Source organism: Mastomys coucha, unplaced genomic scaffold (genome assembly GCF_008632895.1).
Source record: "Mastomys coucha isolate ucsf_1 unplaced genomic scaffold, UCSF_Mcou_1 pScaffold14, whole genome shotgun sequence".
Taxonomy (NCBI): Eukaryota; Metazoa; Chordata; class Mammalia; order Rodentia; family Muridae; genus Mastomys; species Mastomys coucha.
Genome location: NW_022196896.1, coordinates 100,741,166 through 100,765,066, shown reverse-complemented (window position 1 = coordinate 100,765,066; position 23,901 = coordinate 100,741,166). Strand labels below are relative to the sequence as shown.

At 53.0% G+C, this 23,901-nt stretch overlaps 2 protein-coding genes and 1 long non-coding RNA gene across 5 annotated transcripts in view; 1 reads left to right on the top strand and 2 right to left on the bottom strand.

Moving 5' to 3' along the window:
* Positions 1-429: 429 nt before the first annotated feature.
* Wnt10a (Wnt family member 10A) lies at positions 430-13,756 on the bottom strand. 2 transcript variants are annotated; one of them, XM_031368003.1, is made up of 4 exons: positions 13,005-13,756; positions 11,795-12,057; positions 3,644-4,023; positions 430-1,510 (listed from the first exon to the last, which is right to left on the bottom strand). In XM_031368003.1, exons 1-4 carry the CDS (start codon positions 13,115-13,117, stop codon positions 1,013-1,015), a joined length of 1,254 nt encoding a protein of 417 aa, XP_031223863.1. In that variant the 5' UTR covers positions 13,118-13,756; the 3' UTR covers positions 430-1,012. The 2 variants fall into 2 exon arrangements, with proteins under 2 accessions (XP_031223863.1, XP_031223864.1); XM_031368004.1 differs by lacking the exon at positions 13,005-13,756 and adding an exon at positions 12,263-12,362.
* A 6,686-nt stretch (positions 13,757-20,442) lies between these two features.
* The window catches only part of Wnt6 (Wnt family member 6), a 13,502-nt gene continuing 10,043 nt past the window's right edge, over positions 20,443-23,901 (bottom strand). Inside the window, exons 2-4 of the mRNA XM_031368001.1 lie at positions 23,152-23,372; positions 22,580-22,914; positions 20,443-21,286 (exon numbers count right to left, since the gene is read on the bottom strand). Of these exons, the coding sequence (XP_031223861.1) occupies positions 20,825-21,286; positions 22,580-22,914; positions 23,152-23,372 (1,018 nt within the window). The 3' untranslated portion in view covers positions 20,443-20,824. The remainder of the gene's footprint in view (positions 21,287-22,579; positions 22,915-23,151; positions 23,373-23,901) is intronic.
* LOC116088585 overlaps positions 21,454-23,901 on the top strand; it is an 8,944-nt gene continuing 6,496 nt past the window's right edge. For both annotated transcript variants that reach the window (XR_004117936.1, XR_004117935.1), the window contains exon 1: positions 21,454-21,815. This is a non-coding gene — a long non-coding RNA (uncharacterized LOC116088585). The remainder of the gene's footprint in view (positions 21,816-23,901) is intronic.

The following is a 23,901-nucleotide window of genomic DNA, read 5'->3' as shown; positions in this document are numbered from 1 at the left end:
CCCCGTAACAGTTGTTTCTGGCTATCATCCTTTCTCCATTTTGGCCAGACCCCCATATGTGTGGGAACCGGAGCACAACTGGCATCTGCTTAAGATTCTCTGCAGATTCCTCTTTAATAAAACCCAGTTCTTATGGCTGCCCCATCCTCTGGTCTCTCCTATCAACCCTTGCTTTTTACACTCCCAACACAAAGGCTGCTCTACTGATCAGCAGGTGGAGGTCTCTCTTCCCTCAGAGCTTTAGGTTCCTATAGCCTGTCTGGAAAGTCCTTCCCCAACGGCTCTATCTCACCCTGCAGGTCACAGCTTGTCTATCACAATTCAGAAGTCTCCCTGGCTGACAGTTTAGCGGAAAGGGCTCTATTTACCACAAATCAAGGGGGTATACAAGGGGTCCTGATTAATTTCCCAATAACCCATAACATTGCCTGGAATAATCTTGCTTGTTTGTTTGCTGGTTTATTGTCCGTGTCCCTTAATCAGCCTGTAGACTCCGGAGGCTTCTCCCCCCTCCGCCCAGAGAGTGTCACAAAGAGAGCGCAAAATAAATATCCGTTAAGTGAAAGGCAGGGGCAGAGAAGCCTGTGGAGCTAAGGGTCTGGAGCCCTTAGAGAGTCACTTCAGCTTGATGATGCCTCTTTCTGCGTTTTCTTCCCCGGTGCCCATCAGCTTCAGTGCACCGCCTGCCACTCCTGGGAAGGGGAAAAGAGATGGCAGGAGGCAGGCCTGCCAGGCTGGGCTGCTTTGGTGGCGTGTCCTAGAGTGTGGGGTAGTCCCCACTCTCACCCCCAGCTGTCTGAGCTAGGAACAGAAAGAGGGAAACCTACAGAGGTGAGCAGAGGGATGTCAGTCAGATCTGGACCATCTAGTGATTGCAGACCCTCAGGGCTGTAAAAGCCAACCACCTCTCTCAGGAGCCAAGGCTGCTGCTGCCTGGCCCAGATCGCTAGCGGCAGAAGCCAGGCACCAGAAGGAGAACCGTTCTTGAGACCCAGAGGAGCTTGGGCCCAGCTCATTTGCAGACGCTGACCCACTCCGTGATGCGGCATTCTTCGCAGACCACGAAGCAGCACCAGTGGAACCGGCAGTGGCAGCGCTCGCTGCGCGTCTGGCGCAGAATGTTGTGGCCGCGACCACAGCACATGCTGCCGCAGCCATCGGGACCCGTGCTGCTCTTATTGCACAGGCGGCCCACAGTGCCCGCCGAGTCCAGGCGCGGCTCGCGCTCACAGAAGTCGGGCGATTTCTCAAAGTAGACCAGGTCGGAGTGGCTGGCCCGGCGGCGCAGCCCTGGAGTGCCCGGTGCTGGCGAGGGTGCTCCCGCGGGGCCGGGCTCCAGCTGGCCACCGTTGCGGTTGTGCGGCCGGATGAGCGTGGCGCGGTGGAAGCGGTTGCGCAGCAGCGCCCCCACTGTGCGGAACTCAGGCGTCACCTGCCAGCAGGTCTTGAGCTGGCAGCTGCCCGAGGTGCCGTGGCACTTGCACTTTCGCCGCATGTTCTCCATCACCGCCTGCAGAGGGAGGCACCGAGAGGGATGAGGAAGGCATTCAGTGTTCCAGCCCTCCTCCGGCCACAGAGGCTGGAAAACGGATCCCAATGTACAGAAGCAAACACCGAGGTCGGAAGCTGGGGCTCGGGACTTCTTCTGAAGCTCTCCCATTCACCACTTCCCATCCCGCTAGGCCCCGGAGGAATTCCCTTCTTCGAGCCCCTTCCTCCCATGCCAGCCTTTCTAGCAACTAACTGCATGGGGGGCCCTTGGGCCTGGGGGTTCTTGCTTCCTGAGCCCCGAGGATCCCGAATCTTCAGGGAAATTCCCTCTCCTTTCCCCGGAGTAAGGAGGTGCTTGCCTCCCCTACATCCCAACCCCAAAGCCTTTGGCCTCCCTCCAGGCAGTGAGCAAGAAAGCCCCCCCACCCCACCCCCGCCACGCTACCACCATCATCCCCAGCTGTGCCCTACAGGTCTTTGCAGAGAGTTGAGAAGGGGAAAGGGCAGGAAGTAAGGAGACACACACACACACACACACCCCTCCCATTATACCAACTCCAGCTATGTTTATATGGAGTGACAACAGGTGCTAAGGATTCCCTGAATGCAGACCAGAACCCAGACAGCCAAATTTGTCACCCCTATGGGAGCAGATGAGTTCCCAGGTCTCTAAGGGGAAGCCTGCTTGCCACTCACCCAGTATTCACCTTGATCTATAATAATCTCCCATAGAACCCCTTAGTGTTACCCTCCCAGGCACCCCACCCACCCCACCCCCGCAATTGGAAATTGTCCACCTTCTCCAACCACCCACCCACCCCCATTTCAAATACCCTTAAGGAAAGCAAAGCTCCGAGGCCTTCAAAACTGGTTAAGAAGGTCATAAGTGAGGGATTCCACTGTGCTGTGTCTTTAGGGGGCTGCACAGCCTACATGTGTGGCCTGTGGTGTCAGCACCACGTGGGAACTACCCCCCTACTCAACCTCCCCCCCCCACACACACACACCAAAGCTTCCCTGGGCCAACAGCCCCAGAACATCTGCTTCCCACAGGCTGCAGCCATTAATTAACCAGTTTAACAAGGACAAGGAGGAGGCACTTTTGGTCTGGGCTGGGGTTGGTACCAGGAGCTTGGGAAAGGAGCCCCACGCACAGGACATGACTGGGGGTGGGGGTGGGTGAGCTGGATAGGGATCGGAGGGTAAGCCCATGCCTCCATTCACCCTCACTCTAAGTCAAGATGGGAATTGCTGAATCAGCTGGAGAGAACAAAGATGAGCCAGAGTAGGCAACGAGGCCAAGGGGGAAAAGAGCCTAGCAAGAGGAAGCCCGGAACTGGGCTAAGCAGACAGGGGAGGATCAGAGGAGGAATATCAACTGCCAGGAACCGGCTGAGGTACAGCTCCATTGGCTGGGGATGGAGCCTGCCTCTCTGCCACCTTCCCACCTCAAGCAAGGTTCTTAGTCAGTCCGTGCCTTGGTTTCCACATCTGAGCACATGGTTATTAGGAACTCAGGACAAATGCTTAAACAGTAAGCCTCGATAAATTTACCTAGCTATTCCTTTCCTGCCTCTGTGTTTATGTGTCTGTGTGTGTATGTGTTATTAGTGGTGTTTCTTTTACACTTTAAGGTAGTATGAGTGGTCCAGAAAAAGGAGAAAGAAGGTAGGAAACTAATATTGGTCCTCAGTCTTCGAGAATCCCCTCCTGGGAGACTGAACAGAAAGCCTAAGATGGTGATCTCAGGCTCCTAGAGCCATGAAACACGTTAGAGCTGGGGTACATGATGGATGATTTTGTTTAAAGTTCTGACTCCACAGGGAAGGAGACTGAATTAACCCTGGTCCCGACTGCCAGCCTACTCCTTTCTCCGTTGGTTATCAGAGAAAACAGAGAAGCAAGTTGTTCCGGAGTGGGGTATGCCCTCTAAGAAAAAGGCTGTTTCAACCCCATCTCCCAGGCCCACAGCGGTGCTCAGCGTACAGTGGTAGCTCGCAAGCTGAGTTAGGAGAGGATTGTGAGGTTACTGGACTGGGGAAACAGAGTGGGAACTACCCGAGTGGATGCTGAACACCCACCCCCGCGCGCGCTCTGCAGTGCGGCGGGGGGGGGGGGGGGGGGGGGGGGGGGGCGTGGCCGTGACTCTCACCTGCCTGCCCACTCGGTTGTTGTGGAGTCTCATGCGTGCGTGGATGTCTCTGTGAGGCTCTCGGGAGTCCAGAAAGTCCTTGGAAAAGCGTTCTCCGAAGCCCACATCCGGACTGCAGCCACCCCACTCCCAGGAGTCCTGCAGGCCTGGGCTGGCGGGAGGTATAGCCGGGTGTTCCGGGACCCCGTGGCTCAAGCCCTTTCCCCGCTGAAGCGCGTCCAGCTGCAAGCGGTGCAGCTTCCGACGGAAGGCCTCTTCATCCCCACGCCTGGAGGCGTCGCAACCGCAAGCCTTCAGTTTACCCAGGGCACACGCGTTGGACACTGCGTGCACTACCCCGGCAGCTGCAATGGCGTAGGCGAAAGCACTCTCTCGAAAACCTGTGGCAAGGAGTTTGGAGAGATGGCTCAGCGGTTAAGAGCAAAGAGCACTGACTGCTCTTCTAAAGGCCTGGGTTCAATTCCTGCCACCCACATGACAGCTCACTCCTATGCAGCTCGCAACTATCGGAACTCTAGTTCTTCCGGGATCTGACACCCTCACACAGACTTACATGCGAGCAAAATACCAATGCACATAAAATAAAGAGAATAAATCAACCGGGCAGTGGTGGCACACTCCTTTAATCCCAGCACTTGGGAGGCAGAGGCAGGTGGATTTCTGAATTCGAGGCCAACCTGGTCTACAGAGTGAGTTCCAGGATAGCCAGGGCTATACAGAGAAAACCTGTCTCGAAAAAAAAAATAATAATAGAAAAAAAAAAAGAGAATAAATCATTAAGGAAAACGAAAGGCTGTGGCAAGACACCAGAAAAACTTGTTCATTAACTGTAGGCTGGGGATATAGCTGTCCAGCAGATGGCTTACTAGCATGCTGTGAGATTGAGTCCCTGGGGCTGGAAGAGGGTGGAGAGTGGAGGGGAGAGTTGGGGAATTACACCCCCTTCCCTTCTTCATTAACACCTCAGCAAGTTTGGAATTTGTATGTCTAGATCTGTCCTCCAGGGCAGAAAGTGCCTTGCAAACACATTCTTTTTCAGATCAGGCACTTAATCTATTACCTTTCCAGGGTGATATCTGCAATTTTAAAATAGCCTGGAGAAAGAGGGTGAAGTTTAACCCAAAGTATAAATGACAAGTGATGGAATTCCAGACCGCAGGAGATGCCAATGGGCAGGGGAGGATAAGACCAGACCATCTGCCCTTAATGTACCTTCCTCCAGAAAATGGGCTGTTTTATGCTCACTTTGAGCACAACTTCCCTCCCTGATGGCTTTTATCCTGATCGACAGGACATGGCTGAAAGCAGAAGCCAATACCCTCTCCTACCCCAGCCACCCTATGTCCTGCCTTGGTCTGCCTGAAACACCTGCAGGGAGGTGCAGGTGAACCCAGTGTCCTAAGTGGTATCTGGCATGTCACCGGGCTGCAAACTGAGTGGGAAGGCAGACTCTGCTTTTCATTAGAGGCTTAGAGGGCAAAAGAACTCTTCTCTGATTGAGACCCTCAAGGGCCCTGGGAGGGCTAGCCTGCTGTTTATACTGCTTTCCTTTTGGGTACACCAGTCTGTGGCTTCTCTTGAGAGGGTCCTGGACCTGCACCAGGATAGGCCTACTCAAAGGGGTGGTCCAGCTCTCAGACCTGCAGGCTACCTCTTGCTAATTTTCCACTGAGAAAGGACTAGCTCAAAGTGGGTTTTAGAACAAGTCTCTGGACCCTGGAGAGGACAAGCAATGAGAGAAGCCAGAAAGAACAATCCCCAACACCCCACACACACACACACACACAAAGGGAAATTTTTACTTGTGCCATGGACCTCTGTGGCTGAAGGGTGATGTCCTTCAAGAATATCAGAGATTCAGAAGAACTGACAGGATTCTCCCACTCCAGCATCAGAGACTAGGAGGACATATTCCCAGAGGCCTTACAGACTCTAAGAGAGCTATCTATCTGGGCCTGGATAGAACCAAACCCCCAGCCCTTCCTGCTCCAAGCTTCACCCAGCTGCATTACAAAACAAAATCTCCTCTTCTTACCCAAAAACAAAGTATAATAGTGATCCCATGGGCTCTCTAGCAGGTAAGAGCTGATTTCTGTAATCATACTGCCAGGGTTTCAGATCTTGACTCTTCTATTGGCCAACTGTTAATAACTCTATGATGTTGGCCAAGAAAATTAATATCTTTGTGCCTCAGTTTCCTTCTCTGCAAAACAAGTGTTATCATTATCTAGCCAATTGTTGTTTCAAGAATTGAAAGAGTCGTTAAGTGCAAAGCACTTGGAACACTGTCCTGTTGATAATAAGCACCACACCAACACTGCTGTTATTGAGAAGTTGTTCTCGCTGTCTGATCTCATTCAGTTCTGCCACGTTTTCTTTTTACACCATTGGTTTTTGTTTCACCCTGATCAAAGACAAAGACTAGCAGCTCATGACCCATGTCTAAAACAAATCATTTGGATTAGCGGAAGCCTATGAAGCAGATTCTCCCTCTTCATCTTCTTTTTCTAGCTCATGACATCCTGGTAACAGGAGCCTCGCTAGGACCAGACAGGAGGGGATAAAGATTGATCTGTAGCCTTCAAAGAGGATGCTGGAACTTGGCACAGGCTTCAGGGAAGCAGAAACTGCTGTGAGCTGGTGGAGCCTAAGGCTAAAGGGTAGACCCAAAACTCCAGGACATGCACCCTGCATTTATCCCTGCCTTTTATCTTTAGAGCTCTAAGCATGTCTCCTATTGCTGGCAGCCATCAGCCTGTCTGCTTTAGGACACGTGGCAATACTCAGACCTCCAGAGGCAGCCTAGACCTCAGGCCAAACACATACACACATACACATACACACACACACACACACACACACATACACACACATACACACAAACACATACATACACACACATATACACACGCATACACACACACATACACACACATACACATACACACACATATACACACACATATATACACACATACATACACACACATACACACACATACACACACATACACACAAACACATACACACACACATATACACACATACACACACATACACACACATACACATACACACACATATACACACACATACACACACATACACACACATACACACAAACACATACACACATACACACACATACACACACACATATACACACATACACACACATACACACACATACACATACACACACATATACACACATATATATACACACATACATACACACACATACACACACATACACACACATACACACAAACACATACACACACATATACACACATACACACACATACACACACATACACATACACACACATATACACACATACACACACATACACATACACACACATACACACACATATACACACACATACACACACATACACACACACATACACACACATACACACACATACACACACACACACACACACACACACTATAAACTGGGAAACCCCAAAGTTACAGGGGTTATGGAACTGAGAATCCACTTAGCTCTTCCAGTCCCTGGACCAGCAACTTTCTGCTGAGGGACATGGGCTCCAACAGATTCCTCCTGCTGAGAAAGAAACCCAGATATCCCAATTTCTAGTTCCCATGACTCTGTACATCCTTGGCATCGAGTCTAGAGCAGTATTGGGGGCAACTACATCTTCAAGGTTTTGTTGCGGTCAAGGCAGGCATGGAAGAATCTGGAAAAATGTAACTCACAACCTCGGAGAACTCTACACCCCATGCAGTTAAGCTGCCTTCCCTACACCACTCCATGTTTCTGACAGCTGTCACAGCTACATGTACAGGTGACCAAGGTATGCTTGGTTACTCTTTGCTCTGAGCACCCATGCTCAGAGAAGTCCTGCCCACTGGGTCTGTCCCAGCTCCCATTCAGGGCCCCAGTTTCGGTCTTGGCCCCAACTGTCTGGGGCAGATGCAGGCACAGTGCCATCTGGCCAGCTGGAGGGGGAAAAGGGTGGGGCCATGGCCAGCTGGGCTGCCCAGAGCAGGGGGGGCCTTGTTAAGATGCACAATTAGCCTCCCTGCCTTTGATCTGGGACAGAGACTGCCAGCATCTAAGTGGAGTCAGCTGCTCCTATAGGCCACAGCCAGCCAACAGCCAGGAAGGGGGCGGGAGTAAGCTTGGAAGAGGGGAGTATGAAGGGAAGATGATTTAGGGGCTAGTGGGAACCAGGACTGGCCAGAGTAGCTTAAGCTCTGCCCATTCAAGTCAAAGAAGGAGGGGTAAAGAATAGAGGTCTGGTTGCCATTCACTCCTTACAAATAATCTATGCATGTTCCTAAGCTTGGGAGAGCAAGAAAGAGGGCAGGAGAGAGAGAGAGAGACAGAGACAGAGACAGAGACAGAGACAGAGACAGAGACAGTTGTGTGTATGTGGGAACACTTAGGCAAGATACAGAGTTTGTCCACACAAACATAGGTACAGGGCTTCAGTTCTTGGAGTACTTGGAATGCACATGCATTGCTCCAGGTGACATTCATGTTGGCCTTGTAGTTTGGAAGGCAGTAAAGGAGAGGATTGGGCAGGAGCTTTAAAGGCAGGTGAACTGCATGGAGTCCTGGCTTTCCTGCTCATTTATAACCTGTATGACTAATGACAAATTACCCAACCTCTCTTCACTTCATTTATAAAGTAATAGGACCTACAAAGTGGGGACCATTCGAGGACCCTGAACCATGGATTCCATGTCTTAGTTCAATGCCCAACAAACTCCATGCTTAATACAGTTTGCTAGTTTATTGAGATGTCATCAGAATACAAACGCTTTAGATGACCCTGAAATATGATTATCTGTGCCTCAGTTTCCCAATCTGAATGCTACAACATTCCCCAAACCCTGGATGCCTGCTCTTAAAACCCCTGTCTCAAACCAGACTAAAACCAGCTCTCTAAAACAATGGGAAGAAAGAGCAGGACATTGTAGATGGTGGCTTACTTAACTGCTGGGTTTTCTTAGGCAGGGAGCCCGGCTTGCTGCAGGATCACAAGCCCCTTCTTCCCATCCATTCCAAATGTGGCTGGGCTTGAGGGCCAGCAGCACCTAACAGTGGCAGCTCCCTGGACAAGCTTTGTGAGTCTAATACACTCTCCACTTCCCTGTCTTGCCCCTCAGATCTCTCTCATTCCTGCCACACCAGGATTTAAGCCCATCTGCCCTGAACTTCTTTCCTCAAATCTCCTTGCCCAGCCTCCTGGGGGACAGGTGGAGGGAGTTCTCTGTTCATCCCCTGTCTGGCCTGGGTTCATAGTACAAGATGCTGAGCGCAACCTTACCCTCTATGCCAGGTCATTGTTGGCTTCGGGGGGATGGGCAAAGAAGCTAGCATCATTTTAGGGTCCTCTCACAACTTTTTCCCCCTGACTCTGTCAAACCTCCTAGAGACTCCTGCCTGTTCCTTTGTGCCTGTTCTCCCACAGTTCCCTCTGGTTCACAGCACCTCTCTTTGGCCTGGTTATATTCCCGGGTTTGTCCCCTTCAGTACCCTTTACCCTCCTTTCTTCCTCAGACACACCTGTCCAGTTCAACCTATCTTTGGGGAGTTTTCAGGAGGATAGTGTGGCAGTAACATCGGTGCCATAAAAAGGTCTAACTAAGGCACACCCCCAAACGCACACCCTCAGCAGTCCCTGAAATTAATAATAGCAGGATGGATTTTTTAAAGAACCTCCTTAGCAGCCTGGATCAGAGGGGGTCAGCCCCTGAGAGTAGCACACTGGTGTGTGTGTGTGTGTGTGTGTGTGTGTGTGTGTGTGTGTAGCCAGGTCAATAGACTCCACAAGGATCTGGATGAGATAGAGGAAAGAACCAGATAGCCAGGGGGCCAGCTTCCACTAAGAGATGGCTGGTGGGATTCAAATTTAGTTGGTCCTGGAAAAGAGGACCAAAATGAACTAGGAATGAGCCAGAAGGAGGACCTAGCTAGAGATGAAGGCAGGCCCAGTGGCAGTGGTAAGGCAAACGGGGTTGGGAGAATGACAATCGTCTTTCCAAAAGCCCAGGAGCCTTCCCCACTAAGGAAGGAGAGGTAAAAATGAGGTGTTGCAACGGATGGGGGGGGGGTGGAGGGCAGAAGCCACTGAGGTAGGGCGGGGTTCCTAGGCCTAGGGAAGGAACCCAGCCATGCTGGCTGGCTGAGTTCAGGAGCCTCAGCCCCGCCCCCTCTCAGTACTGGGTGCCACCCCGCCCTGGCTAGCCCTGGCAAGTCTCCCCCCTCCACCCCTAACCTCTCTCCCCACCGTCCCCCCAGCTCACCTCCCGCTTATTAAACTACAGGTGAACCCATAGCACCTGGCCCCGCGCCAAACCCGCACGCGGCTCCATCGCTCCAAACTTGCCCCTAACATTCAAAGACCCTAGATCTTTGATTGGGGACCCTATTAGGACGCCTGGATTCCTGCAAGAGAGATCAGCAGGATTAGTGGGGACACTGAGGCCAAGAAGAGGACTGAAGAGTTAGCTCTGGCTCATCTCTTTCATTGTGGCAAGGGAAAGACCCTCAAAGCCTGCAGGAGCCCCCCCCCCGCCCCCCGTGTGCAGAAGCCAACGCAGAAGCCCAGGAAGAAATGCAGCTGTGGGGAGCATAGGTGACCTAGCAACCCGAGGGTGGCAGAGGGTGGTTTGGAGGCGGTGAGCACCGGCCTGGCCCAGCCGGAGCCTGGAAGATGCTGAGGCCTGTCTGCCACTGGGTGTCAACGAGCGAGCAGCGCGGGTGGTAAGGGGTGGGTGGTGGGGGTGGGTGATGTCCTGCAGAGGGAGTGGAGCAGGCCTGCGGACAGGAGATCGATGGCGGTATCCCCCCCAGCTGGCAAGACGGGGGTGATATCACTGTGCGGGGTCGGAGGGACGCGAGCGCGGGGCGGTGGGGGGGCAAGAAGGGAGGAGGGGTGCTCTCAGAGAGGCACGGAGCAGTCTGCCGCGGCCCGCGGGGATTAGTTCGCGGCTGCATGCCGCCACACGCGTCGGGCTGGGCTAGGCCGGGTAGAAACAGCGCCCGAGGCGCGCGGGGGAGGCAGGAGGGAGCGCGCAGGGGCGGGGCAGAGGCCTGGGGTTGAGCTGGGGGGGGGAGGAAGAGGTGGCCCCTGACTTGGGGGCCCAAGGGGTTCAAGCACGGGTCTTACAGAAAGGGGGAGAAAACTCTGATCAGGTTCTTTCTGGAGTTTGGGTACATTAAAGCCTGGCTCCCTTCAGAAGCCCGGCAAGCTAAGGATATGCCCCTCCTCCACTACCAACTAGAATCTCTCTGACCTTAAGGAGCCAGGGCTACCAGGTCCCCACGCTGTCCTGACTGAGCATCTGAGAGAAGAAACTGATACCCATCTTACTCTCAGAGACCTGACTCAAAGCCTCTCAGCTAGAAGATGAGTCGAGTTGGACAAATCTACCTGCCACCCAGAGCCTGGCCGTTCCTAGGGACTGTCATGGAGGGCCTGGATCATCAGGCTAGGGAAAGAGGACAAGGGTCCTCAGAGCGTGCTGGGGGGAAACAGGGCCTGATGAGGCTTTAGGCTTGCGGGGCAGGAGCGTGCTGGGGGCGGGCGGGGGGGGCAGGGCCTGATGAGGCTGTTAGGCTTGCGGGGCAGGGGCCACTGCTCCCAAGCAGGCACACACCCAGTACTCTGATTCAAAAGGGGTTTGGGGGACGATGAGAACGACCCTGCCACAGCAGGTAGAGTGTCTGCAGGAGTCCAGGCCAGTCACCTTGCCTTTCTTGTTCCCCAGTCTGGCAGGTGGAGGCTTCCCTACTTGTGTCGTGTGACAGAAAGGTCTCATCCCTTTTCTCTACATTCCCCCCCGCCCCCCACCCCAGGCTCTCCAACCTTAAAGCCCCTTTCTAAGTAAAAGATAAATTGAGGAAGAGGAGAGGGACATTTTCTGGGTCTGAAGCATGAGGTACTTAACAATCTAGTTCTCAGGCATGGAACCTGTCACCCTCACTTAGAGGAGCTTCTGGCCCCTCTCAGGATACTTTTCTGAGACCAGAAAGCAACATGGCTGGCAGATACAGGGGTCTTAGAGATACCATCCTGAGAGGTCATAAGAGATAGCTAGCAAGTTCCAGGGTGGGGGTCCTGTGTTGGAAGGACAAGAGTTTGGAATGGGGGAGGGGGCAGCTACCTCTGCTGAAGATGGGGCTCTCATAGGGGACTTTGTTCCGAGTCTCCAGGCTGGAACAGTTCCAGCGCTGGTCCCGGAACTGATGCTGGCACTCATGGATGGCGATCTGGATGCCCTGGATAGCAGAGGCAGCCACGTCAGGGTGACGCACACACACCTCCATCTGCCGCCGGCTCAGGCCGGGCAATGTCAGGCACACTGTGTTGGCGTTGAGCACAGGCTCTGGGGGTAGGCGGAGGCCCAGGATGTCGTTGGGTGCTGACCTGCAGGCATATGAGGTGGGGTGGATAAGCATTTTGTGGGAGACTGTGAGGGCCTGTTTAATAACACACATTCTGTCCCACAGGCCGTAATCACTTTCCCCCCCAACCCCTGGTTCTTACAGTTGGGCCCAGGAACACATGCCTCTCCCCGTGCATTCCAATACAACCCACCCAGCTGCACACCCATGGAGATAAATGTATGTACTCAGTATTTTAGAAGTTCATCCCCAGGCACAGACGCCTCAAAGCTTGCCCCAGGTGCCTGCTCCAAAGCTATGTTTCAGCAGCTGGCACTTCTTCGGATATACTCCTGCACACATAATGGTGGGAGCAGAGACCCAGAGCACTTACCACTTACACACTTCCTCAGACAGTTATAAATACGTGCGCACAGAGGCACATGCACACACACATGCTTGCCCTAACATTCATTGGCCTATAGGCTCTCATAGATGCACATGTATGTATGCAAACTACTGGTTACCCAGCCCAGCTTACAACACACACACACACACACACACACACACACACACACAGACACACTTGACTCCACCTGAGATGCAGAAACCCCCATCTAACCCCTCTCGCTCCCATTTGGGGCAATCTGCAAGGTGGAATGAGGCAGTTTGAACTTATTCTTGGAATAGGGGTGCATTGCCCTAAAGGGGGGAGAAATCCTAACCGGCATTTATTCCCCCAATACCCACCTCCCGACCTAGCTGTTATCACTCACCTGGGCACTGCTCTATCTCCCTGGATTGCCCATATCCTGTCACCAGTCCAACCTCTTCCTTGAAGAATAGCTCACTATCTTTGATTGGACACCAGCACTTTTCTGTGACTCTTTCTCCCCGCTCATTTCAGGGTCCCTTCCCCAGCAAGAGCACCGAAGCGGGCCTGGGGGGTCCTAGCTCTTCAAGAGGGCGGAGCATGAGGTGAGGGCTCACCTGGGCACAGCGGCAGCCAGCAGCAGTAGGAAGAACAGGAGCGCCCAGAACTCAGGCCGCGGCTGGGGCCCTGGTGGGAGCCGCAGCCAGGGGCGAGGGTGGGCGCTGCCCATGGCGCGCGGGCCGTGACAGGCCAGGAGTGGGGGGCTCACAGCCCAGTGGGACTGGCGAACCAGGGTCGCCGGCGCATGATCGGCAGGGGTGGGGCGGCTGCGACACACAGCTCCTACTCCGGTCACAGCTCCCGCAGCAGACGGCGCCCGCCTCCCCGCTCCATGGGGCAGCGCCCCCGGGCACCGCCCTCGGGGGGGTGGATGGGGAGCGGGCGAACCGGGCACCTCCTGGCACAGGGGTCCAGGGAATTTCCCAAGGGCCCCTTGCGACAACTCCTGGTGCCTCTAGAAGGTAAGGGGGGGAGCTCTAGAGGCTAAGGAGGTGCAGCGGGCTGGGGACTGGAGGCCGAGGTTCTGGGGAGCACCCCCCCCCAGCGCCGCGCTGCGAGCCTGCGCTTCCGAGGGTGTGCGAGGCGGGCGCGGTGGGGGCGGTACTGTCTGGCCCAGCCCCACTGCCGGGAGAGTGAGTGACTGTCCTGGCTCGGGGAGCTCTGCCCCCCACTCCATGTAGTGTCTAAGGGTTCTACCCCAAGTGACGTCACGACAGGGGGTGGCATGCTCCGGTCCCCCAGGCCACTGAGTCCGCTTAGGACGGGCACACCGCGTGTACTGGGGGGGGAGGGGGAACGCGTGCAGAGGGTGAAGGAAGGAGAGGTACTGGCGTCTTGGCTATTGGCAACACGTACTGGGAGATGTCGGGCGCCGGTCTGTGTGCTAACCCGAGTTGTGTGTGCCTCACTGAAGCCGAGACACAGCTGCAGGGGAGTGTCCCAACCCACCCCAGCACACACCTGCGGGGCTGGAGGGGAGAGGCCAGCCCCTCCGTTTTGCCTTCTCTGCTTCAGGAGGGACTTCCCCCAGCTTGCCTAGAAAGACAGGTGTGCGTGGAGGTCCCAGAAGGGGGTTTGGCAGCCTAGGGCGTCCCCCCTGCTTTGCAAGGTGACTTTCCACAGGTGCTTTGAGAATCAGCTTCTGTCCCTTCATGAAATAAGTAATGGAACCCACCTCAGAGGGCTACCAAAAGCAAAAGGGTCAGGACACTAGTAAATGTCTTTTGTGACCTAGGTACCTTGGGGGTGGGGGTGGGGGTGCTCTAGCTAGGAGCAGGGATTAGAGAACATTCTAGTACAGATGTTTGAAGTCAGAACATTTTATTCACCCTTTTCCTTCCCAAGAAAACACAGAGGCCCAGAGAGGGTCATGACTTACATAAGGTCTAACAGCAAATTAGCCAAAGAGCTAAACTGGATTAGTTGTCCTGACCCTTACCACACCAGCTGTGTCCCCTACACTGAAAGCAGCTGGCTATTGCCCAGGGATGCTTTGAAACATGACCTGATCCTGGAACTGGTCTTACATGGGCTGTCTGACTGGTCCTCTAGGGTCCCTTCCTTTCTTCTCTCACACTCCTGGTTGAACACTAGTCCCCTGTTCAATGTAGAGCATGTATGTATCTGTGAGCAGAAAAAGGACCTAAGAATCAGAGGCTCTGCCTTCTGCTTCTGGTTCTAATCTGGGTCTTGATACTGAGTCCAACTTCCCCCTCCCCCGCTGTGTCCTCAGCATTGTTCTCTGTGAAATGGGCAAGGGTCTACTATTATACACACCCACAGACTCATGCCCTATGTTGCCCTCTATCTGAAAAGAGCCCCTTTTGGCTTAAGAACAGAACTGTCATAGCCTATGGGCTCAGAGACAAAAGGGGCGCCCATTCCAGGAATTGACTATCCTTGGAGAATTGGAAGGGAGGTGCTTTTCTTGCCCCCAGACTGTCAGGTGGTGGTGGTGGCCTGAAGGGCTGCAAGCTGATGACACACTCTCCCTCCTTCCCCCATCTCTGCCGGCAGCCATAGAAGGCAGCTGTCAGGAATTAAGAGCTTGGGGCTGCTGGGGGTTGGGGGGTGGGACAATGAGGGAGCAGTCTGGCTGGATAGCAGGAAAACAGCCAGGGGCAGGAAGCAGTCTGTGTCATCAGAGCCTTGTTTGACCTGAGCCACCCCCTGTCCTCCTAACTCTCCCCATCATGGTGGTGTGTGGGGGGGTGTGTGTGGGGGAAAGGGACCACTTGATACTGCAGCAGGGTCACACAGGAGGAGGCACAAGTCTGGGATCTGCTGGCTGGAGAACCAAGTTCTGATTGGCTCTTGGGGAAACAGAGGCCCAGAATAGATTAAAAATAGACCCCCTCCCAACCCAGACAAGGAAGCCACACTTGAGGTACAGACACCCCGGCCCACATCCAGTGCTCACCTGAATGTTGTCTGCCCTTGAAACAGCATATGTATCTACCGGAGTGGGCTATTATGGGGATACTGACTCCTAGGCCCCAAGGCACTGGATCAGGGGTCTGCATTCCCATCCATCTCCCAAATGTTTAGGGGACACTACCTTTGCTGATGACTTGACAGAGCATCTGTTTGTTTCTCCTTTTGGCCTCCTTCTGGGAAAGGAGAGGAAGGGTCTCTGCTATAGGACCTATAGGACTCACACTATTCATGAAACACACAAGTGCAGAAGTGAAAGATATTTTCCCCCCTTTGGAAATTCTAGAAGACAATATTGATGCCTAGAGCCTATGCACCCATCCTGGGTCTGGCCCAAGATCATGAGGCCCAAGTGTGTAAGTGGCAGATTTGGGCCTACGTGTAGATGAAGCTTAAAGACGGGTGTGCATCTGGGACTCTAACCTGAACGACCCATAGCATGGCCTAGCCTCTACCAGCACCAGAAGTCTGTAGTCTCTACCTCAGACCTGCCCTGGGCCCTGGCCCTCAGCCCAGCTCCAGCCCCCACAGCAGCCTGCCAGAGACCACAATTACAGGGGCCACTGGGGGTGGGGGGTGGGAAGCTAACAGGATGAAAGGCAGCTGGAGAATGGTTCCAGCTGTGGCAGCTCTGGGGGAGGTCTCCTGGAGGGAGGGCTGGGGGAGGCACAGGGTGAGAACAGGTGGGACCCTCACCGCTCCAGCCTAGCCCAGTCCGGTCCTGCTCCGTCTGATGTTCAGCTGGAGAAGAAGTTGATCTTGGTGAAGAAAAGAGGGGAGATGCTTTAGATGGATAAGGAACCCTCCTCTCTGGTGTCCCTGCCTCAGCAAGGTAAGGAGAAATAGCTCACTACTTCCATGGCCCCCAGATTCCTGAGGCATGACTATCAAAGGTAAAGAGAGATGAGTTGGGAGCACCTTGCCTCAGACTCATCCTAGGTCCTCCACTCAGCCTCCTAACCCATCTGTCTGTGTTCTGCCTTTTCCTGATGCACACACACACACACACACACACACACACACACACACACACACATCTGGGGTGCCTCTGTTCTATGCTCTTCCCCTTTGCCCAAATTCCACATGTCCCCTACCCCCTCAGCCAGCAGGGGACCTTGCCTGTGCCTGGGGCTGAGCATCTGGGTAAGCTAGAGAATGGGAAGCCAGTGGGCCCTTATGAGTACGTCTCTTCATTCTCAGACAGCAGTGCAAGGACACAGAGCCATCTCCGTGCTTAAAGAAGAATAGGCTCATGACCTATTCCAACCATGCCTCCTGTTCAGGATCATCGCCGCTCAAGTTAGGGAGTTCCCAGACTTGGTAGTAGAAGGTGGATCGATACCTTGTAACTAGCAATTTAAAGACTGCTGGTGAGTGGGCATGATGGCACATGCCTTTAATCACTGCACTAGGGAAGCAGAGGCAGGCGGATCTCTGAGTTCGAGGTCAGCCTGGACTACAGAACTAGTTCCAGGACATTCAGGGCCACACAGAATATGCCTCCTCTCTCAAACATGCCTCCTCTCAAGACTGTAGTCAGCATGTAGTCTCATTGAATGAGGCAAACGGGTTTGCTGCTTAGCTGACTTTTTTTTTCTTTTTTTTTCTTTTTTTAGCTACATATTCCTTTTGAAGTGCCTGGAGTGATCTCGGTTCTTATCATTGCCCTGGTCTCTGCTTTTCTGGCATCGTTAGAGAATTCAACATCATCTCACCTCAGAATACCCTTCTAGGAACAGGCAGTTGTAGAGACGCATAGAATGGAGTTCCAGTCCTATGTCTGGTCAGCCTAGAGGCCCTAGACAGCCTGAAACCCTAGCGGCTTGATCCAAGCTGTTGGTGGGTCTGTAGGGTTCCGTTTGTTTAGTCCACTGGGGCTTCCTGCTCTTGAATTCCCCAGACATCCTACAGCTCTCTGTCAATAGAGAAGTTGGACCCTGGACGCCCTCTGGTGGTCTATTTGAGAAGCACAAGAGGTTGAAAAAGCGCTGGGCTGGTCCTTGTCAGCTCCTAGGTGATTTGCACAGCCTGAACTAACTAGGCTTAGGGTCTTCACTGAGAATAGGGAAGGAAGGGGAAGGGAGGGAGGAAAGGGGAGGCAGAGCAGCACCCCCAAGCTCTGGGGAAGACAGCACCCCCAGACCTTTCCTCTCCTCTGTACACCCCATAATGCCATTTCTAATCTCTATCTCTTGAAATGTTAAGAGTCTGCTTCAGTCAGGAAGTTCTGAGTTCAAATTCTTCATGAGGGTACCCTGAAGCTCAGGCATTTGATGGAAGAGTGACAGGAAGGAAACCACAAAAAGTGCCTTCCTTCTCCCCAGCCTGGCATCCCATGATGCTTGGGGGCTCAGCTCAAATAGATGATCCAGTGGTTAAAGGGGCACTGTCAGAGTAGATGAATATACCGGAAGCCACCATTTGTCTGTCCTGAGGTTCCCTTCCTCCATTTTATTTGATGCACTTTGTATCCCCATCTTCTGTGGTCTTAGGAGCCTGCCAATCTGTCATAGCAGCATGTCTTCCTGGGCAGGGTTACTGGTTCAGGGATGACCAAATGACCAGGCTGAATTCATCAGTATCATTCTTGAGACTACAACTGAGGAAGCTTTTTAAAGTACAATATATATGTAAATTTTTTATGTGCATGCTTGTTTTGTCTGGATGTATGCTTGAGCACCGTGTGTGTGTGTGTGTGTGTGTGTGTGTGTGTGTGTGTGTGTGTAGCCAAAGGTGATGCCTGATCCTCTGGGGCTGGAATTAAGGATGGTTGTGAGCCACCATATGGACACTGGGAATTGAACCTGGGTCCTCTGGAAGAGCAACAGTGCCGTTAATCATTGAGCAATGTCTCCAGCCTCATAAGACCCCTCCTTTCTTTAAAAAAAAAAAAATCAGTCCTAAGCATATAAGCACAAAGCTGTCATATAGAGAAAATGTACAAAGGGAGAGAAGAGGATGGTAGACAAAGAGTGACCTGAAATGTCAGTGACAGACGGAGAGGGTAGGGACTAAGGAATGAGAAGAGGGACAGAGGGGGGTGGAGGAGAAACAGAGAGATCTGTAATGTAATACACATAAGCCTGTGTATTCAACTCAGCGGTGGCTGAATTCAGACTAACTTCTGTAGTCCCCTTTAGCCTAGCCAGAAAGTTAAACATCTTCATTTGCAGTTTGAGCCACCCAACACCTGTAAAGCAACTGCTCTCTATCCCCTTTCACAGTACCCGCCCTTCAGGAAACATAAAATTGGGGCATAATTTATGTGTCAAATGTCATGCTAAGTGTTTTTCGTATCTCAAGCAAAAGAAATCCTCCAAACATTTCTCTAGAGGTGTAGAGTGGGTCAAGATGGCTGCAAATTCTTTGCTCTTAGTCCCACTGCTAGGCAGTCTACTTCCCCTCTCTGTAAATTTTGGTTGACTCTGTGGTCTGTTCCAGCCAAGAGAGAGTGACAGTGATACTATGTAACTTCCATGGCTGCACTCTCACTCTCAGAAGGCAAAAACCTGCCTGGAGGCTTGACATACTCTTCTTTTCTTGAAGTTTTTTTTTTCTGCCTTCAGGCCACCATGCTGGGAGAAAGCCCAAGACAGCCACAGAGAGAAGAGATCTGGAGAAGCACTGAGTCCTTAGGCATGGGAACAAAACCTTAAGAACTCCCTAGGCCAGCGCATCTTCTAGCAGAATGACCCAGCCACTCTGCGCATACTATTTCCTAGGAGCAGAACCACAAGATGAGTTCTGAGGTTGTCCAAAAGGTAGTATTGAGTGCTTACTTTGATGTTGTTGCTATAGCTACAAGAGCAATGTTTCTAATAGAAATACATTGAAACCCCACAGGTAGAGAAACAGGCCACACTGGCCTCTACTACACCAGCTTCAAACCCAATTATCTGAACCAAAAGCTCATAGGTTTTTCTGTTTAGCTGGAGGGGAAGAGTCATCCCCCCCCCCCAAATGCACTGTGGGAATATTCCACAGTTGGGCTGTGCACCTTATTCTCTTGGGTTGGAGATGTGGGCTTAACCCCAGTTCTAAAGAATCCAGAACTATGAACGTGTTCTTTAACTTCTCAAAATCATCTTCCTGAGGGGAACCAGGTAAAAAATAGAACAAACAAACAAACAAACAAAAAACATGTGTAGACACCAAACAAGACCCTGGGACAGACTTGTTTCCTCTTGAGTGTGATTAAAAATACTATGTTGGGCAGTCTACATGGTGTGTGTGTGTGTGTGTGTGTGTGTGTGTGTGTGTGTGTGTGTGTCTGTGTCTGTGTACATTATAGGGGCCAGAGGACAAACTTAGATGTTGTCTTTTGAAGTTATTATACATTTACTTACTTATGTTATGTATATGTGTATATATTAAGAGTCTGTTTTCTCCCTCTATTGTGTTGGGTTTGGGGGATCAAATTCAGACGATGAGGCTTAGGGGCAGTACACACCCTTATCTATTGAGTCATCTGGAAGCCCTCTCCCCCATTTGAAACAGTCTTCCACTCCTGGGAAATCATCCAATTGGCTAAGCTGGCTAGGCAGCCAGTCCCAGTGATCTTCCTGGCTCCCTCTCAGAAACAGAACTGATGGGTGGTTAGTTTTGATGGTAACAAAAGCAGGTGTTCCTCACAAGTAGCTTTGTTGATTTTACAGTCTAGGACGAGCTTTTCATCTCAGGACCCTTAATTTCCTCAGGTGTCACAGAAACAGACATGATGCCCTAAAAATTAACACAAAGCCCTGACAACTAAGCACACTACTGGAAACTTCTGGGTTCTTAATGTTCCTTTAAAACGGGAACCACAAGTTCTCAAAAGCCAAAAACAAAAACAAAAACAAACAAACAAACAAAAAAAAAACAAAAAGTGAGCTACAGGAGAGATGCAAGGCTTCCATGACCCTCCCTCACCCCTTCTCTGCCTTTCTAAGCCTTCCCTCACTCCGTTTGTCCTGCCCTGGTAACAGGTAGGAATGATAGATTCAGACTGAAATGCCATCTTCTATCAGAACCAACTTTCTTCCATATCCTGGCCTTCTAGGACTACCTCCTCTCAAACTGTGGATTTAAATGTCTTTATTGATACTAAACTCACCCATCCACCCAGTAATTCTGAGGAGTACTATTTCCAGAGGCCAGAGTCTGGCTTTTTTATTTCCATCTGGGAGGCCAAGAGGAGGGAGACCCTGCTTAGTCTCCTGCAGAAACCAACAGAGGGCCTTTCTGGGGAATGCTGGAGGGGTATGGTTCCCCCGGGCTTTCTTTAGTAAGCTTGGGGTGTAAACCTCAAGTTCCTGGCTGGCCCCTGTAATTCCCCAAGCAAGGCCTGGATAGGTACTTTTCCTAGGGAGCAGCTGGACCCAGACAGCACCCCCTGCTGGAATCTAGTAGTCCTGCAGATTGCCTAGAGGTGGCTGCCAGCAGTTCCGAGGCAGGCGGCGGGTCAGAGGCACAGGCTAAGTTCCTTGCGCACGCGGCAGCGGTGGCACTGCACCACGCAGCACCAGTGGAAGCGGCACAGGCAGTTCTCCTCGAGCTGTACGCTCTCCTGGCGGTGTCCGCGACCGCAGCACAACAGGTCACAGCCGCTGAGGTCCGGGGCACTGCTATTGCAGGCGCGGCCGCGCGTGCCGGGCGAACCGGTGCGCCGGTTGGGGGCGCAGAAATCGGGTGAATCGGCTGCGTAGAGGAGATCGGCTCGGCCGGGAGGCTTGAGCGTGCGGACCGCAGGCAGCAGAGCTTTGCCGTCGTTGGTGCCCATGACGCGCGAGGCGCCGTGGAAGCGCTCCAGCAGCCGTGCGCCCACCTCGCGGAACGGAGGCAGCTTCTGCCAGCAGGTGCGCAGAGCGCAGGAACCCGAAAGTCCGTGGCACTTACACTCGGTGCGCGTGTGGCTCCGCACCGCCTGCGGGAGCAGAGGGGCGGGGCGATGGGCGGGGCGGAGAGCGGCCGGGAACCCACAGAAAGCAGAGGAAGCAATGGAGGGGGGGGGATGTCGAGCAAGCAAGCAAAGAAGAAAGGAAGGAAGGAAAGAGGAAGGAGGGAGAGGAGGAAAGAAGAGAGAAAGGGAGAGAGGGAGGGAGGACAAGCAAGCACAAGTTTAGAAGGAGAAAATCAAGAAAAGAACCGCCCGGAAGGGAGAAAGAAGGACAAAGATAGAGGAGTAAGAGAGAGGGAAGTGGGAGCAGTAGATAGAGCAGAGATTCCAGGGTCCGAAGCCAGGGAGCGGGATGGGGGTGGGGAAATAGAATGGACGCAGTGGTGAGATTCTCCATTCTCCCTGGAGTGCGGAGAAGTGGCAGCTGTCGCGGCCTAACCCTCCTGCCAACCCGGCCTCCTCATTCCAGCCCCTAGCGGCCCCAGGCAGAGCTGAGCAGACACAGCCAGCCGCCCGGGCGTCTGTCTCCGTCACCCCTCCCCAGTCCTCTCTACAGGTATGTGGGCCTGTCCCGACATTCCCCTCCCGGGCCCCCTCCTCCCTGTCTGCCTTGATGCCTCAGGCTGAACCCGAAGGGACCCAGAATGTGTGGAGGGCTGTTCCTTAACTACTCTAGAACTGAGACACGGGTTGTAGGAAGGGCCCACCTGACTGCACTATGGAGAACACAATCCCATCGTCTTGGCTTGATGGACCAAGGCTGGACCTGAGCTATCCTCACTACTACTGACTTCCCACTGGACTCTTGGTCCTTCGGGTCCTTTTCAAGTCAGTTCTTCTAGTCAGTTCTCTAACCTCCACTTCCTCTAGTACCTCTTCCGCTAGACTCCAGACCTTCCGTGGCATCTGTTCTTCATTCCATCCCTACCCCCTGTCTCAGTACACTGCACCTATCCTGACATCCACCTCTCCACCAGCCCCAAGGGTTACCCCACTTGTCAAGGGATGCTCGCCCCACCTTGGGTCTCTATTGGCCCTCGGTACCATCCTAGAAGTTTGGCCAATCTGCTCACTGTTCCTCTCAGCTCCAGGTCAAGCCCCCAGACTCCCCGCTGGACATCTCACATGCCACATGTGTCTGTGTGCCCATCCCAGCCTTCCCAAGCCGCCCCTGTCTTGCTCATCCCCCACACACACATTGACACACTCCTACATTCACACCTTTACTTGTGCCCATGCTACCAACACTCTTGCACATCCACACATCCACACATCCACACGCATGCACGCACGACGCCTGCTTCTTCTGCCCATACGCACCAGCCTGCCCGCCTCGTTGTTGTGCAGTTGCACCAATGCACGGATATCTCCACGGCCCCGCTTGTGCTGCGCATCCATAAAGAGTCTTGACTTCTCATCCCCGAAGTCCACATCGTCTCCGCAGCCTCCCCACTCCCAGGCTGCATTGGCATCTGGAGAGCCTGTTGGCCCTGGGGGTCCAGGAGTCCCCAGAAGGCCGGAGGGCCTAGGCGGTGCCCGCCCGCGGGGTGCCTGACAACCACACTGGAGGAGTTCTCCCATGGAACAGGCCTGAGTGACCGCGTGGCTGGCACCCGCTGCTGTGATTGCAAACACGAAAGCTGTCTCTCGAATGTCTGCGGAGGGAGAAGGGAGTGGAAGCCAGTGAGTGCCCAGTACCATAGGTGGGAACTAGGACACACACCCAGGTCTGTCCTGGACCACCTGGGAGATAGACTCCAGGCAGGTGTGGAGGGGCAAGGTGGGTAGTGTGCCTAGGGGCAAAATCTCTAGATGGAGTTCAAACAGCCTCCCCCAAACTGCTCCCCTAGCAAGGAGAAAGCACCTCCCTTCGGGGCCTCTCCCACACTAACCCTGCTGCAGGACGCGCCCAAAGGCCTTGCTGTGACTGGAGCAGTTCCAGCGTCGGAAACGGAACTGGAATTGACATTCGCGAACCCCTAGTCTTGCGCCTCGGGCAAGCTCTGCCACTACTTCCGGCTCCGCCTGGCACAGCTCAGCCTGCCTTCCCGCTAGCCGCCTGGCCTTCCTGCAGATGCTGGAAGGATCCATGACCAGAGGGCTGCCCACGGCCCTGGGAAGCAGAACTTCGGGTCAGAAGTGTACCTCCCAAAACACAAAAGACGTAGGGTGGGGGTGGGGTGACGAAGAGGTATCCAGCTCCACTCCGCCCTGGATGCTGCAGGAGTCTCTCCCTACTCCCAAGTGAGACTGACAGCGTCCCTCTGGTTCTCTTTCCATTCCATATCTTTGTCCCCTCTTTCCTAAGGTCTAGATTGAAAATTGCATCTCGACAAGCATCCAGTCTTATCCTCCTGTGCACATCTTAATTAATAAACCCTTACAGGAACTTCACCCAAGGTGAAGGCCGCGGGCACGAGGGAGGCCAAGGTTAAAATTCAACAAGCCTAGCTAGAAAGGGAGACAAGGAAGAAATTAGCAGAAGAAAGATCAAGAAAGCTGCCAAAAATAAATAAATAAATAACGCACATTTCATAAAGAAAATATTCTAAAGGAAAGTAGACAGTATCAAGGGAGGATCCGGCCTTGGTGGGCTACAACCTGGACAGTCACAGCACAAAGCAGTGACCATCTGAGGGACA

Coding starts and splice junctions, on each gene's coding strand:
- Wnt10a (XM_031368003.1), bottom strand. CDS start 13,117: ATGGGCAGCGCCCACCCTCGCCCCTGGCTGCGGCTCCCACCAGGGCCC. Junction 12,058..13,004: donor CTGGCTGCCGCTGTGCCCAG/GTGAGCCCTCAC, acceptor ATATGCCTGCAG/GTCAGCACCCAACGACATCC. Junction 1,511..3,643: donor ACAACCGAGTGGGCAGGCAG/GTGAGAGTCACG, acceptor CTCCCTCTGCAG/GCGGTGATGGAGAACATGCG.